This window comes from Ovis canadensis, chromosome 26 (assembly GCF_042477335.2).
Source record: "Ovis canadensis isolate MfBH-ARS-UI-01 breed Bighorn chromosome 26, ARS-UI_OviCan_v2, whole genome shotgun sequence".
Taxonomy (NCBI): domain Eukaryota; kingdom Metazoa; phylum Chordata; class Mammalia; order Artiodactyla; family Bovidae; genus Ovis; species Ovis canadensis.
Window position 1 is genome coordinate 43,859,505 of NC_091270.1, and position 19,049 is coordinate 43,878,553.

Genomic DNA, 19,049 nt, shown 5'->3' on the forward strand with positions numbered 1-19,049 from the left:
TATGTATGAATATATGTACATTGTGTGTGTGTAAACAGAATACAATGCTGAGTTAGTCCTGGCAATTTTTATGTTCTTATACATGTTTTCAATATGTCTGGCTCTAGGTAGTAGAAAGTTAGGCTTATCAGGGCTTTTATGAGCCCATTAATTCAGAAATCAAGAAAGCCTTAGAGGCAAAGCATTTTTTTACTCACTTGTATAGGCTTTATAAATAAGCATTTATATAGGTTTCAGCTTCTGTTTTCCTAAGAGCAGTGCCAGGGACTATTTGTTAAACAAATGAATAACTTGGAGACAGAAGGTGCCCCCTATCCTCTGACAGCCCCTCTGAGTTATCTGAGGAAGGGTAAAGGAAGGGCATAGCTGGGGGCTCTCTGTTCACGATCCCTTAGTACTCCACAAAGTGATGGAGAAGCTGATGATGAGCTAGCAGTGAGCATCTCTTGAAACAATAAAATGCTGCTCTAAACCTTTGGTGCTGTTTTGGATGATGGCACTGGACTGCTGTCTTCACAAGCCTTGTCATCTATTATAAAACCAAGCATAATTGCACTATTTCTAGGCAGGTGATGAGAAAGACTGCCCACTGCAAAGGCCTGATCTCTTAAAGTGATAAGATAAAATTACAGAGCCAACAAAGGAAGAGTAAAAGTACTCTAGGGGTTAACTCCTTAGGAGACTGGTGTGGTTTAATTCAGTTGATAACAGGATAGGGAGAAGGGAGTGAGATAAAAATATGGAACAGGGTTGGGAGTATTCAGGTTAATTCCTAGTCCTCTGTGGACTTCCCAATGCATTGCTCTATTGCAGTGTATCAAAGTTCATTTCTTTCATTTTAAATACCTCCCTCCACGGAAAGTAAAAGACAACAGTGAAAACTGGTTTCCATGATTATTTTTAGGGACCGTGTTTACTGTTTAAAGTGTAAAAGCCATTTAAAATTTATGTGAGTAAATATAACATCACTTTACTTTTTAATCAGCATAGGTAAAGCAACAGGGTTTTGCTTGTGTTATTTTTTTCCACTTGGAATTTTATAGGATGCAACTAGAAACGCAAATTTGAAATTTCAGTGACTAATCTTTCCTTCCTATAATACCATGTTTAGTAGCTTTTTCTCAGTTTGTCAGTGACTTGTTTCAGTGCATCTTCTCCTGGTAAAGGCTCCTGAATTATGATTTGGACACTTGGATTAGATTTGTGTAGCTATGTATACTGTAAAGTCCCTGGAAAATAGAATTAAAGTGTCATAGTTTCACTGAGTGCTTACAGTAGGATTATATTTAATATTCCACATTTTCTGAATTGCAGTATCAAGCAGTGAATTACTTACCACTATTTTATTCTTGGCAAAAACTCATAGGATTTCTTTTTATTAATTTGGGGGTGCTGAAGTATTGATAATAGCAGTTTTTCACATCCCTTTCATGGGAGAAATATTTAGCTTATTTTCCATATTAATTTATTTAAGAATTGATCTCAAATTTGAATGTAGTATTGAACAATAATAAAGTGTAGAGAAATGAAAATAGGGATGTTTTGGATAATCAGTCTTTTCTGCCTGACAAGAAAAAAGAGAAGGTCGTGAAATATTGTAAGGAAATCATCCTTGAAACAATCAACTAAAATTCCTTCAGGACTAGAAGGGAGGAATGAAGAATCTCAATTACTGTGCAAGGTGGTCGTTTATATTTTCTTCTTAGAACGTTAAGACTAGTTCTTCCATATCCAACCTTTTCATTGTATTTAGAAAGAAATAGAGACTTAAGATTTGTTTTAAATTCCTTACTTCCTGGTTCAGTACAGTTTACTCAATACCAGACTGTGTGTTTGTGAATGCTTAAGGTAGATTCTTTGATTTATGAAAGATGAAAACTGGAAAAAACAAAAATGGTGTGAGGCGGAAAGAGAGAGGGGTTCCACTGGAAAGAACTAGAGCTTCATTATAACTGGGGCTCCAGGAGAAAATGGTACCTAGGGTGTCTTTACAAGTTTAAACATCAGGAATTTTTGGCTTTTCTCCAAGTCTGCCCTTCAGGTGCCCAGATACATTCTTGACTCGCCGACTCTTTCTTGTATTTTCTAACGTCTCCTGCTTTCCCTTATGCTCCTTTATAATTCCAAACTTTGACCTGATTATGGTTCCATTTGGCCATATTCTTCTTCATGGTTCTTTTGAAGGCATCCTTTCAGTTTTGACTCCAGCTCTATGATTGTTGCCTCAGGGGCCAAATCAGATTCCCCATAACAATCTGACTGGCAGAGCTGATCACGTTCATCAGCGTGTTCTCCCCAGGTCCCCACCACGGGCCCAAACCAGGAGAGAGAAGCCGGAAACATGGCTGCCTAGAAATGCTCCTCTTTTCCGAGGCTGTGGGTCAGGCATGCAGTTCATCAGAGCCTGTACTGTCAGGCACCAGGACAGACAGGGCCAGAGCATCCTGCACACTGGGAAACGCTCTTTTCTTCCTGCATCTCAGCAGCTTGGTTGTAGTACCACCAGCAGGAAAATACATGATCATTCTGATGTTCACCCTCTTCTACTGCAATCTACGAATTTGCTATATTCAGCTCAAGGTTGGTTATCCAAGAAGTCTCAGCTTGGATCCTGAGCTCTCAGGGACTCAAATTCACTACCTTCATGTTGTCAGATTCCTGTCTTCCAAGATTCTGGGCAGAGGTTGCACAGAAACACTCTTTCAGAGAGAAAAAGAAGGCTGTGGTTATAAGCTGTCACTCAGCCAAACCATCTCTTCTTAGATATGTATTTACCATTGACTTGAGCTGAGAGAGTAAAATTCTCAAGAATCTCCCCCACCCCCCCCACCATGGTGAGAGTGTTAGGGGGGAAAAAGTCTTAAAAATAAGAACATGTTGCCAAAATATTATACGAGGTAGAACTCCTCTTGAGATTTTGTTTTGTCTGTGGAATATTAGTCATTTTGTTTGTTTTGCATGGTCTCACTCATCTCTCCCATATTTCTCCAATAAATACATAACTATGGCTTGATAATTTCTATATAGCTTGCCTTGATGAAAGATCCTGGAATACAGCCCTGAGCTAATTATCCTAGCTCTGTGCAAAGGATTTCTTGTGATTTACTTAAATTCTCACACCATTGCTTTCTTTGTATTAAGATGTTTAGAATATATTTTAAGACAAGATTCTAGGAGAAATGGCAGGAGTTAGAGGTAGAAATACATGAGAGACTGTGTTTTCTTTTCTCCTTAGGAGAAAAAGAAAAATTTAGCAAGTTGAGCTTGTTGTTTGACACTATTTTTAATCCCATTATGACAGCTATGTAACTATTAGAATGAAATTAGCACAGATCGTAAAGATCTTCCATCTAATGTTATAAACATCCTGAAATGAAACTCAGTGTTTAGATCTTAGATTAGCAACTAGATATAAATGACATAATACAAAAAGACTGAGAAATTCCCCTTAAATCATTATATGCTTGAGTGAAACAATGACCCAATTTCTGATGTTTTCAAGCATTTGGAAAAGAATATATATTTAGCTAGTCATTTTCTTAAGCATTATGGAAATTTATATGTTTTCTGCCTTTTGCACTGCCTTTTAACCCCTACCTTATTTGGAAATAAGAACCTGTCATACAGAAGCATATATAAACCTATGCAGTCTGCTAATGACCTCTGAGACTGTCAGTCTAACACAGTCCATTTGAGTTTTCATACAAAGAAGGATCTCAAAGGCAGTCATCATTACATGATAGATTATAGGTGAATTCTTTTCATGAATTCAAATATAGTGGTTTAAAAGGCCACATACACCATGCTCAAATAGACCCTATGCTGTCTGTTCATTTTCAGTTGTATTTTATTTGGCTTGGTCTTTATAGAGGAAACATTAGTTTAGCCATGACTTCATATCTAAGAAGCTGTTAAAAACTCCTGGGCATCAGATTAGGGAAGAGAATAATAGACCTAACTAGTTTTCAAATTAATTAAGTACTGCTGTCTTTTCAAAGGTTAATACAGGAGACTATACAACTAATCAATCATATTTTCTACTAGGTTTTCTTTTTTTTAATCAGGAGAAAAATTATTTGAGTGAGGTTCAAGATCCCATAGGAGCCATGGGGCTCCTGGCAATAAAATAGCTGTTTCATTTTAGATGATCAGAAAAAAATTATTTCCACAAAATTTGATTAATGTATCCATTGTTCCTTTAAAAAGTTGGCTCATATGGATAGCCCCCATTGACAGGGTTGTTAGAAATGCCATGATATTGGTGAACAGCTTATGTTGTTGTTGTCGTTGTTCTGTTGCGAAGTTTTGACCCCATGAACAGTTGCACTTCAGGCTTCCCTGTCTTTCGCTATCTCCTCGAGTATGCTCAAACTTAACGTCCACCGAGTTGGTGATTCCATCCAACCATTTCATCCTGTCGCCGCCTTCTCTTTTCACCTTTAATCTTTCCCAGAATCTGGGTCTTGTCCAGTGAGTTGGCTCTTCGCATCAGGTGGCCAAAGTACTGGAGCTTCAGCTTCAGCATCAGTCCTTCCCATGAATATTCAGAATTTATTTCCTTTAGGGTTGACTGGGTTGATCTCTTTGCTGTCTCAGGGACTCTCAAGAGTCTTCTCCAGCATCACAGTTTGAAAGCATCAGTTCTTCGACATTCAGCCTTCTTGATGGTTCAACTCTCACATCTGTCCATGACTACTGGAAGAACAATAGCTTTGACTAGATGGACCTTTGACTATAGGAGAATCCTATAGTGACACTAAGAAGCACATAGTTTGTGTAGTAATCTCCATGTATATTGCATTACATAGGATTCCCATGAAGTGTAGAATGGAAGAGAAGTTTGAGTGGAAAAAAACTCTCTTTTCAATGCATAGTATTCATCCTGCCTCTATGCCATTTGTTAATTCCAAAATTTCTCAATTGCTTAACTCAATATTGACTAGAAATGTATTAAAACGTCTTTTGTTACTCAAATGTTATTGACTGGAGACATTTCAGTATTCACTTACATAACAAATCACAGGCCGCAGGCATTAGTCTACAAAAATCCCCCAGTCAATACCATGCTAAAACTAACACTCATTATGAGCAAGAATTCAGATGCTTAAATATATTCCTGAAGTCATTTTTACTAGTGCTAATAAATAAGTATGCCCATGTTAAATCTTTAAAAATAAATACTTTATCATTATTTTCAAATGTACAGCAATGACCTGTAACTTTAGAATAATAAAAAGTCACATAATTGGATTTTAAATACACATAGACACATCATATGTATGCTTGTATTTGTTTATGTATATTTTGCTAAATAGCTATATTTAGTATATTGTGCTCATGATGAATTCTCAAACAAGTCATGCATACATAATAATTAGAAAAATTCCTTTCCAGAAGGTGTTATTTTTAAGACAGGGCAACTTTTTCTTGAGACCAGATCCAGTTTATTAAACAAGCAAACATTACAAATATATTAATGTTTCATATGTTTACCTGTCTACGCAGCATAAATTGCTCAGCTGTGTTCAGTTCTTGATGATTCTAAGTCTTTATTAATTTTCCCTAATGAAGGGGGTGTCCTTTATCAATTAACAAAATTTACCAAATTACTCAGGGGGAAATATGTTGCTTAAATATCAAGGAGACTGCAGGACTTGATAATTTTTTAAAAATCTGTAATTGTTACAAGATTATCTTCAATCTCCACTGTGACAAGAGCTTTTGTGCTCAGTCTGTGCATTCTCCCCCAAATACATGTAAAAATGTTTCCTGAGTGGCTTTAATCAAAAAGATTAACTTTTTTATTAGCAAGGTTCTTTTAGTGTAGATGTGTACAAGTTCTTAGCTTGTAGTTATCTAGTCGCTAAGTCATGTCTGAGTCTTTGCAACCCCATGTACTGTAGCTTGCCAGGCTCCTCTGTCCATGGAATTTTCCAAGCAGGAATACTGGAGTGGGTTTCCATTTCCTCCTCCAGGGGATCCTCCCAACTCAGGGATCGAACTCACGTCTCTTGCATTGGCAGGCCGATTCTTTACCACTGAGCCACCAGGGAAGCCCATGAGCTTGTAGTACCTCCAAGATAATTTAAAAGGTTTTTATTTGGAACCATAATCATTAAAGATATTTTTAAGGTCTCCAGGATAAATATCTAATTTTAGGAAAGGAGGTTATTTTAAGTTTTCTGTGTGTAGATATATTTTTGTACTAACCTCCTGTTCTGGTAGTTTTATGTATCATTCAATTAAAAAAGGAAATATTTTTCACCTTTCCTCCCATTGAGATATCTTTTATGCTGGAGATAGAATAGCTCTGAATCTGGGTTTGTGGGTTTCTTTATTTGGTTTTTTTGGTTTGTTTTGGAAGGTCACAGTGAACAACTACTTGGTTTGTCAAAAATAAATTTTAAAAGAGTCTTGATCTTCATACCAGGATTGGGACTCTGGCCCAATTCTTGTGACCCTGAGCTTCCTGCTTCTATCTGGCTGTTGTGTCACTGATGAGTCCAAGCACAGAATGAGGAAGCATCACTCCTCATGTGGGTACTTACTTGGAAACTTGCAGAAAAAGACAAATGCTGTGAATCTTTCATAAGATTTTTCTTCAATTAGATTTTTTCCCCCAAAAGGAACATGTTTATTTTCTGCAGCCCGTATCAAGAAAGCTAGTGGTACCCACTTCAGAAACAAGTTATTGCCATATTACCAACTTGGAGTATCCTTTTTATTTTTATTTTTTAAAGTGAGTATACAATGTATTTAACATTCATACCTCATTAAGACATGTGCAGTATGGCAGATGGTAAGCTAAGGGTTTAACTCTACCTAGGATGATTGCTTGCTAGGGCTTAGCAACAGGGTCTAGTTCACACTTAGTGATGATTAAATATTTTACTGAATGACTGTAATACCAAGCAAGATGTATTAGAAGGCTTTAATAAAAAATCAGTTTTAAAGGCCTTCCTATTCAGGCTAATGACAAACACTATAGGCAGACATGTTAGTTAAACATAATTGACTGATATTATATACCACTTATATCTTTTAGTCCACAAGTATATTATGAAATGATAAAGGACATCTAATAAAACCATTTCTACAGAGCCAAGAAATAAATTTCCAAAAAAGAGAGATTTTACCAACCCCATCTTTTATGTCCAATGCCAGCAGGCTAACTCTAAAGAGAATAAAGCCAATGGCTTTCCTGTCAAGAATTCATGATTCCCTGGTGGTCAAGTGGTTAAGACTGTTCTTCCAATGCAGAAGATATGGGTTCCATCCCTGGCTGGGGAACTAAGGTCTCACCTGCTGCATGACTTGACTGAAAAAAAAAACAAAAAAACAAAACCCCTGGAATATCCTCTTTAGTGGTTACTGCTTGAGAATGTCCCAAGAACGTTATACATCCTCACATACAGATTCCTTTCACTGTGTCCCATTTTCATTAGGTATAAGAGCTGATATAGGCGACTGGTGGCTTGATAATCTTGCACCTTGAGTGGTTTGTCTTCCTAATGCCTCATTAAGAGAGGACTGTCTGTATTAATTTGCAAGAGAGAAAAGATAATTGGTTTTACTAAAGATGTATTTCTGATGTTTATATATACTCATTTAACTTGATGCTTATTCTTAAACATACCTACTGAATCTCAGAAGCTATGTATTTTTCCAATTCCACAAACCATTTACCCTTAGAGACTTTGAACTTGAAGAAATAGTGCCACTTAAATTAATTCATCTTACCTACTAGTCTAGTTCTAACAGGGAAACCCTAAGTGGTCATATCTGTATTTAAAGATGATTATATTGGTCATGAACTTTTCCAACTACATGATTAACAGGATATTAATTCCAACATAAAATGATAATATATGACATACTTAGGATTTTAGTACAGAAGAGCCTGGCGGACTACAGTCTGTGGGGTCACCAGAGAGTCAGACACTACTTAACTACTAAACAACATAGGATTTTAGTAGAATCTAGTAACTTAAAGAAATATATATATATATATATATATATATATATGTCACTCATTCAACTTTTCTTTTTGTCCTGGTTAGTAATAGTGAATAACAGAATATGATTAAGTCATCTGACAATAATAATACATACCGTGATGGTTGAATAATATCCATTGTTGCATCTCTACATCTTGCCAGGCTTCATAAACCTTTGCCTTACTGAAAACATTAGATTCTAACAAACTGAAGCTCTTTTCAAAAGGACTGAATAAACAGAGTTAGGCAACATAATCATCCTTCAGGCAATCATAAAAGGCAGTAAGAAAGCAGATCACAGTTTGAACAATACTGTCACAATTCGCATGATGATGGTGTGTCCAGAAGTGTGCAGGTCAATTCTGCATTTCCTTGAGTTGGAAGCTGCCTACTTGCTCTGTACCCTGCCCTGGGTAGCTGAAATGATAAGACACTTGTATGATTACCATTGGCAATTTTATGTAGCATTTGATGCCAGAACCTGATGTTTTTCATCAACCCCAGCTAGAAACATTACTTGCTTTTGATTTGGGCAGAAGTGAAATTCTCCAGAGCCCTCTAATTTAAAAATATTGACCACAACTTTGATCCCTCGGCTTTGATTTTTCCTGGTTTGGCCATTTCAATCTTCCTTTCTGAAGAGGAACCCACTGTCTCTTTGCTGTATAGTCTTCTCCACTGAGCCAGTGGGGGCAGGGACTTCTTGCTAATTATTCTGTCACAGCCCATCTCCTGCTCTTTGCCCAAGAAAGAAAAACTACTTATTTGGATAGTCTTCTTTTCGCGTTTCTCACTCTCTGTGTGGATAAAGCCGGGGCTTTCATCACCTCCTTGCAATACTTCCTTCTTTAAACACATTTTTTGGTTTGAAGGCAGGCTGTGGAGCTGACTCCCAGCCTCCTGACTGTACATCGTAATGTCCTATCAACTTTTCTTTTTTGCAGAGATCACCACTGGCATGCCAGCCTCAACTGAGACAGCGTATGTGTCTTCAGGTAAGGAAAATAAGCTTGTCGAGTTTTACTAACCAGAACGACAGGCATCACAGCTGGCTCTTCCTTCTACTAATCAGAACCCCTTCTGCATCCACATTTCAGCTGCTCCTGTTTTCTGCGCCAACATTTTTTCTCCAGTTCATTCTGCCTTTTTTGGATTTTCCTTAAAGGAGTACAGTTCTTGCTGTGTGTCTGAACTTGGACCTGAGAGGCATGCATGAGAAAAAGAAAACTAGATGCAACTTAAGGAGTACTACACCAGGAAAGGAGATATTTAGGTTGTAACTTCAGCTTTTATATCTTTCTAGGTGTTTCTTTTAGTGGGCTCTGCCCTCCTTCATCCATCACAGTTCATTCCTGAATAATGTATCACTGTCTGACCTCTGACCTTTGGGCTCTTAATGCTCAGTTGTGGGTCACTAAACTTGGGCAGAAGCACTGTTATAGGCCTGACTTTTTAAAAATGCTATTGCTTTTTTCTTTTTGGTTTGTTTGGTTTTGTTTCTCACTTGCTATAATATTTGCTGATAGCAGTTGTGATCTGAGCATATATTAGCTACTTAAAGCCCAACTCTACTAACCCATGTATAACCCTAATGCATTGATTTTTCCACTAGCCGTGAATGTCATTCATCTGTTGTGAATTTGTTTTTACTTTTTCTTATCCTTTGTGATTCTGTAGTTAACAAAAACTTTAGAATATTTACAAATAAATATTTAATCTCAGAGGCCATGTGATTTAACAGCCATTTCCTATCTTACCTTCCCCAGTTTAGCCTCTTCTCTTCAAAGCCATTGTTCAAAATCATAAAAGCTAACTTTCTATATGTCTTAGCCACTTTGACCATATTTAGGGTATATGCTTGTGTTGTTAGGTGGTATGATCCTGGAGAATAAGAAGATCTCACTTTTCTGAGTAGCAGAAAAAGAATGAGAGAGAGAGAAGGAATATGGAGAGATGGAGATAAGAAAAAATTTGTAGAGTTTCTGAATTTCCTCACCTTTCACTCTGGCATTTCTTTAATGTACGGACTTCATTTTCCAATCCCAATTGGTGCTGTTACAAATCTGAGCTTTTAGATTTATGGGCTGCTTGCCTTGGGAATTTGAAATGACTGTAACTATTATTTTCAGATATGTGACTTGAATCTTTATAGCTTAATGGCTGCTGAATTTCAATCCTTCTTTGATACTGAGTTGTTCTTAGTTCTTACTCATAAAAACCTTTAGGTCTCATGATTTTTTTTTTGTTTGTTTGTTTTGCATGAGGTATGTTTTATGCTCTGCTTTACCTAAATACTGGTTTTCCTTCCTTTAGCCTTACCATCTAAGAGAATCGAGCTGCTGTGCAACCCCAATGATTGTATTATGTATTTATTTAGTATGTTTTGTTCTATCCTAATGCAATCACTTTAGAGGACCTTGCATGGACTGTATTCAGCATCGTGTTTGGCCAGAATGTTTATGCAGAGCAATTTGCCTGAAAATATTTTCATCCTTCTTTTTTTTCCTCTAAGCATGAAAGTTGCCTTTCATTCTCTCTGAATGTGGAGAGTGTTCTCTTTGGTTTCATGTTTCTTAAAATCAAGACCAACCTAAGAAAAGGAATTGTCTGTCTTACCTGCAGTGTGGATCTGTTCAGAGAAGTGGTTCTAGGAAATTTGAAGAGCAGCTGGTGTGTGGAGGGGTATCTTTGCAGATGGACCAGCCCCTTTTGCAACTTTCAGAAGTCTTTGTGTCCAGACTGTAGAAACATTCCTCTGTGGAATATTCAAATATTCTTTGAATATTGCATATACCTTCCTTTGACTTTGAGATGCTTTCAGCTTTTCTGTTGCACCATTTTCTAGACCTCTTGTTCTAGATGATACCCAAGGCTGGCAAAATTTCTAATTTAAGAATCCAAGTGGCATGACTCAATAAAGCTTCATTCCACTTTTATTTTTTATAGAGTCTCCCATTAGAATATCAGTATCAACAGAAGGAACAAATACTTCTTCATGTAAGTATATTTAAATATTCTGTTCACCAGTGTTTAACCCAAGACACTATCTGCTTCTGAAGAACATGTTCGTATCTCTCCTCTACCCTTATTGGGGAATGGGGTGTCAAGTTTGGGAACAGAATGGTGTTTGCTGTTTGGAATAGAAATGAACTCCTGCTCTGCTTGAGATTGACCAGATATCCCCTCCCTCTGAGATACATACATACAGTTTTAAGGTAATGTAATGTCTTTGAATGTTGGAATATAACTGCACCCATTCTGAGGCCTAGTTCTGGGTGAGCAACAGAGAACATTGTCGATTGTTCTGTGTTTCTTTACTTTTGTTTTTTAGTGTTTCATGATGCCTTCAGCAACTGCCTAAGGCGTGATACACAGCTGTTTGGGACCTTTATTCCAAAGCTCCTCAGTTCTCATATAAAGTCTGTTGTGATGGATTATGGAAACTATATATAGATGCCCTTGATTCAAATTTGATAGCAAGTGACTAATTATGAAAAAGTTTGAAAGCAAGTCCCTAGGCAAGATCTCAGATTAGTTTTCAAATGTTTAATGTGAAATGTGCTTTGTGCTTGTGGAGGTCTACAACTGTTAGATTGATTGGTGCTTTGCGCTGTGTCAGGGGAACTTAAGAAGTTAGCAAGAACTAGTAAAAATAGTTTTGATACTTATAAATTGTGAATAGCCTAGAATTAAATTTTGATATGCAACAGGGGAGTTTATCAGGGCTTGAAAATAAAACTTACAACTACAGTCTTTCTGTCCCTGATTGTAGCTCTTTATTTAAAGCTCTTTCTTAATTTGATAAGTTCTTCATTACATAGATATTCCTAAGTATTCTAATCCAGCCCAGAGAGTGTGTTTAATGAACAATTTCCTTTCTCTATCAGCCTGGTATAAAATACTTGAAAAGGAGGTATTTACTTGAGGCAATTTCCATAGTTTTGCCAATCGGTCTAAATATCCAATTTGATTTTAAAATCCATGTGGGTTGGTGATACCCAGACTGTCACAATAAGATGTAAATATATTTTTATTACATGAAGTATGATGTTTTGACTATACGTTGACTAGATAAAGCATCATTTAACTGGATTGATGGCAATAATCTAGTAAGATCAAACAGGAAAGGAAATGCTCAGATTAGATTGACTTCCCCTAAGGATAAGCATTACATTCTCCAAAATGATAATCCTTTCTGGGGAGTTTGGGATATTTGTTATTTAACTCTCATTACAAAAAGATTGGAATAATTATGTAGATTTTAGCTAGCTAGTGTTGAGGAATCATATTGAGCCTTGTTTTCTATTTTTGAGTGTTTATTAAGCAAAAGCAAACACTAGGATTTTCTCTCTGCCATTTTATCTGGGAATCATTTTCCTCCCTGCATGATTCATTGAAAAAAGTTACTGAAACTCTTGTAATTGGAACCCTTCATGCTATCATTAATGGGATGGATGTGATTCGTAAGTATATCTGAGTAGTTTGGGAATGGAAGAAATACTTAGGGAACTGAAATGAATCTCTCAGTTTGTGTTTCTGTTCACTGCAACACTGTGGAGAGAGAAGTCATTTTGAAATTTGACTCTGATCTTTAACTCTCAGCGAATTAGTTCCTGATACTTAGTCAGGGTTTAAAAGTAAGAAAGAAGGCTTTGTGGACTATTGCGTTAAAACATTTCAGTGGGCCATTTCCGTATGTCACTCCCCACTCCTGGTGGGGTCTCAGTAAGTACTGCTGAGTTGATTAATGAATACATTTTGGGGGGGCATATTGCATCCATTTAATGAATACATTTTTTAATCTGTAATTTGGAAACATAAGCCAATAGTGGCAGGGTCCTAGGTCCATGCTGGGTGAGAACAATCAGAGCACCATGTAATACTCAGCTCCTCCAAAGGCCATATCCAGTGGAATTCTGCATTGGGGCAGGGCTCTGATGCAAGCATATCTCAGCTTAGTAAAGGCTGGAGCTGAAACTTGAAGAACCAGCAATTGTAATACCCTGGACTTAAAAATTCAAAATATATAAAAGTGTCAAAGGCCCAGGAAAAGTTCCCACAGGTCAGAAATAATCAGCCCTGAATAGGTTTCCTTTCACGTTGTTTCAGCTAGAAAGGAGACATGTAAAACCCTTGTATGTGACTGGAGATTTTAAGAGATTTATGTTTCATCTGCAAACACTTTATCATTTTTGCCCTCTATTTATTTTTCCTAGCATTTCATAAATATTGGTAAAATAGCAGAGATATGATACTAATCTTTCCCTTTGTAAGGCTCATTTTAACTACTTCCTCTGTGAGTTTGGGAATTTGCATTATACATTCACTCTTTCTAGAGTTGTTCATTTATTATTCTTTTAAAGTGCCTTCTAATAATCTTTTGGTAAAAATTAGCATTGTTTCCCTTCATTTTATGTTATTCTTTTGTAAAGGAGGCATCTGTGACTTAAAACATACGAATACTTTGCTAAATGAGTGTCCTGTTACGCATAAGTGACAGGTTGTAGAAAAGAAGAGCTTCAAATTTGCAAAAGTCAGTAGGACTATCTTGTTCCTCCTTTACACAGCATCGGCAAAAAAGTAAATGGATTGTTTAGGACAAACCTTAACGATTTCTCTCTGAATTGCCAGCTGCTGGTGACCCCATTTTGCAGACGATTTTGTCAAATGCTATAAAAAATATAATTGTTATACCAACCACTTTACTGAATTAAGTCCCATCCATTCCAATTTAATATAAAAATGAGGGAAACAAAAATAGAAAGTCTAATGAATAATAACAAAAAAGAAAATAAAGAAAACTTTCTGGAAAACAGTCTTAAATAGTAATATATGTTTCAAGTTATAGTAATAGTAATAGCAAACCTTTATTGAAGGCTCACTGCATGCCAGGCACCGTACAAGGTGATTTACATGGTCCATGGTTCTCATAAAACCTTCTTCCATTTCTCAGCTGATGAAACTCATGTATTTTGTCTAAAGTTTCTCAAGCAAGATTCAAACCCAAGCAGTATGCTAGCCTGTTGTAACACATGACATTTTGTTGCCTTAAAAAAAAAAAAAGAAGACTTTAATATTGAAAGGAATGAGATTCTGTGAATGGGTGGGAAAGTTGTCACTAATACAAAGTGGATTGAGAGTATGTGTAGTAGATTAAAGTAAATGCATTGCCTTGAACCAGCTGAGCCCATGTAATCTTTATGTTACCCATCAAAGGGTGGTGAAGGGAAATGAAAAGAACACAGACCTTGGATGGACTCATGTCCTTAAGTCTAAATACCAGTGCTGTTAATAATTGTGTATTCTTAGGCAAGTGATTCAATGTCCTTAAGTCTCAGTTTCTGTGTCTGTATAATCATGTTTATCTTAAACTATACTGAGAAGCCTAATATGAACAAATGAATGTGAATCATTTAGCACTTAGGTGGTCTCCCCTGTAGACAGAAGAGACCCAGTACCTGCGCAATGCACATGTCTCTGAAGAAAATAGAAATGAAGGGAGTCCTTCCATTTTATTTGAAAAACATAAGGAATTATCCTTATTGTTGGAAGAGGAAGGGATTAATGATTTTTCAGTCTAAGTGATGATGCTGGAAGTTATATGCCAAGAAATCACTGTCTTTTTCCAAAATAATATATATTCTCAGCCAAGACTGCACTGGAAAGGAACTTATCCAGGAAGTCCTCTTTAAAATCTCTGAATGAAATGAACAACTCAGTCTTTAATTTGGCACCTAAAAGAGCTAGCTGAAGGAAGAATGCCTTTTGTCTGCAGAATCATTTCTGTTATAATGAGATTTATAGCATGTTCCCTGGGAGATAGCTTGGTGCTCTGCATTGAATAGACTGGACCAGGTCTACTGGTCCATGCGTGAGCTTCAGAGCTACGGTTCTTACTTCCCCCTTCATCTATAACTGACTGACCTACTCTAAATGTAGACAGAACTGCCCAGACCTTTGCTAAATGCTTCTCAGCTGGAAAAAAAGTGTCATTCCAACTTCAGATCTTCTTTGGTACCAAATATGAGCTCTATCCTGTGATGATTGAAGAGCTACTTCTGACTGAATGCAAACTGTATTTCCAGATTTCTATAAACTTGGTCTTTTCAAGGGTGTGGTAACTCTGTGTCTTGTGGAGAATGACAAACAAATTGCCATGCTCTTTGGCAATAAAAGAAAAACTTTCAATGGAGATTGCCCAACTGGTATTACCCCCACTTTCCTGCTTGCCTGGAGAGTGAGTTACAGATTTTTAGGGCAACAGAGGGACTTGGAAGAGAGTCGGGGCTTGTATGTCACAGTATTCATATTCGTACCTTCATGCTCACTTCTTTCATTTCTATGTGAACATGTCTTACATTTTCCCCTACAGCTTTCCTTTGTACTCCCTGCAACTGTCATATCATTCCGCAGTCTGCCTTTCTAAAGGCATTCAGTGTCCCTCATTGCATTCCACTACTTGATCAAACGTTTCATCAAGCTTATAACTAAATTGTCCTTAACCTTTTGTATTCCGTTGAAATTAACCTGTTACAAAATTATTCTTTTGACCCATACAAATATATGTGCACTGTGTATATATAAATAACTGATCCTTGTATCATACTGTAAATTTTATAAGGCATATTTTCATATATCGAGTCATTTATTCACACAATAATTCAATAATTCTATGACCTAGATTTCATCCCATTTGTCAGATAAGGAACTTGAGACTCAGAAATTTCTGACATATCCAAATTCAAAAACCACATAAGTGGTAAAACAGAAATTTAAACCTGAATCATCTGATTTAAATCATGTTTTTTTTTTAAATTACAAAGTCTTACAGGATCCATGCAACTACCTTGAACTTCTTTTTTTTTTATAGTTAAAAGTTTTAAATTTTTATTGAGGTATTTTCAGTTGTACAGCAAAGTGAATCTGTTACACATATACATATATGCACTCTTTTTTTAGATTCTTCTACCATACAGGTTATTACAGAGTATTGTGAAGTATCAAGTGCCATACAGTAGATCCTTATTAGTTACTTATTTTATATATAGTGGTGTGTATGTCATTCCCAGCCTTCCAGTTTATCCCTCCTCACTCCTTACCCCTTGAGAACCATAAGTTTATTTTCTATATCTGTAACTCCATTTCAGTTTTGTAGATGAGTTCTCTTATACCCTTTTTTAGATTCCACATGTAAGCATACCATATGATATTTGTCTTTCAGTCTGACTAACTTCACTCAGTATGACAGTCTCTAAGTCTATCCATGTAGCTTGAACTTCTTAAAAAAAAAAAGAAAAAAAGAGAGCTTCTTTTAAAAAAGCATCAAAATGGAGTCTAGGTATATAATCACACTTATACCAGTTATCTCAGAGTCAACTTCTTGGTGAAATAATATACTGTCTACAATCTCCTACATAATGAAATGGACAGGAAAGCCCTGAGTTACTAGCAATGTAATTCAAAGTTTTAATACTATAAAAGGAGGCAGAGACAGCCTAGAATCATTCCAATGACTTGCTCTTTGACTTTGTTAGTTTGAGAATTTATCTGTCTCAAAACATTGCTATTTACAGAGGTGGGAATAAGAGCCATTGTGCTGATAGGAGTCGGACTTTCAACAAACAGGGAGATCTTCCCCAGTGGTCACTGATGCTGGGGGTAGATGTGTGACCTTATTCTAGGATGATTACTGTTTAACCTCGTGCATGTGATGTGAAAGTCCCTCAGTCGTGTCTGGCTCTTTGCGACCCCATGGACTATACAGTCCATGGAATTCTCCAGGCCAGAATACTGGAGTGGGCAGCCTTTCCCTTCTCCAGGGGATCTTCCCGACCCAGGAGTCAAACTGGGGTCTCCTGCATTGCACGCAGATTCTTTTCCAACTGAGCTATCAGGGAAGCCTTGCATAATGTCATAAATCCTAGATATAATTTGCATGATAGCTATATTTGTTAGTATAAAATTATCAGCCCCAAAGCAATTATTTTCCTGTATTTCATTCTTCAGGGGGCTTTTGATTAGAATATTCCCTTGAACATTAGAAAATATCCTCCATCTTTTTGTAAATCAGCTGGGAAAGGGAAGGACATCTCTATTTTTCTTGTTTTTAGAGAACTAAAACTATAATTAAGTGTTTTTAATCATTAGGAATAGAGCAGTGAGGTGGATTATATATAAAAATTAAAAGAAAATTAAGTGGTGACCTGAAGACAAGAGAATGGAGTCAGAGAGGCACAAAGAAAGCATCAAGGGAAACAGAGCTAGCAGGATTTTGATGTTTGCTTATCAAAGTAAATGACTGACTTGGTGGATTTCTTCAGTCTTCACTTTTTTTTCAAGTTATTTAGGGATCTTTTAAAAATGGGAAGAGAGGCCTATCTATTATTAAAAGACCTGCATGCTATAGGAAGCTGCACCCCCCACCCCTCAAAAAGGAGGAATAGGAACAACGTAATAAAGCAGGAAGAAATATGGATGGTGATTCAATGAGAAGTTTCTCAACTGCAGGTGATAGAAATTCAACCGCAAAGAGCTTAAGTATAAATGGAGTGTACTGGCTCATAAAACTGGCCCAATTTGATCTAGAGGCTCGTATGATATGATATGATGGGTTCTCAGTCTTTATGCTTCACTTCTCTGCAAATGTTGACTTTGTTCTTAGTGGGTTTTCTCTGTCTGATATGGGTATAGCTGCTCATATCTTGAAACCTCTTTCCTCTTGGTTCATAATCTAAGAAGAGAAAATCCACTTCTTAAGTGAATACCAGATTTTAAGGAAGAATCTGATTGGCTCTGCTTGCATCATAGACTTACCCCTAAAATAATGACTGTATCCCAAGGAGATTAATGACTCCAGTTGGGTGGGGGCTGGGTCAGATATCCACCGCTGTGTGTGTGTTTGGGTTAGTGGGACAGGTGGGCTCAGTCCCTTGGGAACTAACTCCGTGCTGTGGGTTCACTATAGAGAGGAGGGTTCTGTACCTACACAAGGAGAAAGTGGACCAGCCAGGCAAAACCAACATGGTCCTCTAGAGCTGATGAGCAGACAAATTTAGAAGAGTCAGAAAACAGGGCTCACAGAGAATTTTAAAGGAAAGTTAATAGAATACATGTTATTGAAAATTATTTAATTGGGCAGACAAAATTACCATTGTAAAGAAAATAATGAGTTAAAAAATTGAAGACAACTGAAATATCATTTTTAAAGGACTCTTTATTAGTACCTAAGAGCTGACTATCATCATTCTTAGGAATGCCCTCTTTTAATTTCCAAACGTTTTTAGCTTCTTCTGAAGAAAGCAGAAAAGAGTAGAAAAATGGGTTACAGTTTTCAAATCTGAATGCATGGGAAGCATTTTCAAGTTGGTAAAATGTTTAGACTTTAGAGTTAAAAGCCAGAAAGTACTTCAGGTTTTTTTTAAAAAACCTATGATTAAGTAGATTTTGAGAAATTACTAGTTTCTTTCACTAGAGTAGTTGCATGTTGATTAGGGTTTTCTTTTTTTTTATTCTAGTAAGAAAAGGAAAAGAAGCATGCTTAGTCCATTCCATCTAAGATTGCATAGAACAGTCAGCAGGTCTTTTGAAAAATGTGAGCTCACACTGATTGAGGCATTATCAACCTCATAGATGTTAGCACTAAATCCCAGGGGGGAATAATGCCTCTAGTAGTTCATCTGTGAGCATCTCCCACTGTTCTCTGCCTTATTCTTATTATAATGCCTCTAGCATAACCATTGCTTGGGTACTTACTTCATTTCTTTAATAGAGAGGCTGTGTATACATAGGTCAACTAATCATCAAAGAAATGCTGGAATGGCGCTTTCCATTTTATCTCTGTCAGAGGTCAACAAAATCTTAAAACCAATAACATGGGCCAGTGTGGGTTGTAGCCTAAAGCTGTGCCCGTCTTCCTTCAAGTCCATAACTGTCTCTTTTTAGGAGATTGGGTATTTAGATTGGGTGAGCTCATCAAATATGAGCTGTTGTTGTGGTGTTTGCTTGGGTATTCCAGAGCCTCTTCTTCAAGCTTTGTAAAACATGACATGAAGA

The 19,049-nt window shown here is 36.8% G+C and overlaps 1 protein-coding gene across 20 annotated transcripts in view; it reads left to right on the plus strand.

Moving 5' to 3' along the window:
• NRG1 (neuregulin 1) overlaps nt 1-19,049 on the plus strand; it is a 232,663-nt gene that overhangs the window by 63,863 nt on the left and 149,751 nt on the right. For 13 of the 20 annotated variants that reach the window (XM_069572866.1, XM_069572857.1, XM_069572865.1 and 10 more), the window contains 2 exons: nt 8,942-8,992; nt 10,944-10,994. The exons of 6 other annotated variants lie outside the window; for them this stretch is intronic. In XM_069572866.1, coding sequence (XP_069428967.1) covers nt 8,942-8,992; nt 10,944-10,994 — 102 coding nt within the window. Of the gene's footprint in view, nt 1-8,682; nt 8,993-10,943; nt 10,995-19,049 lie in introns of those variants that run through there. One more of the 20 variants, XM_069572871.1, reaches the window with a different exon arrangement.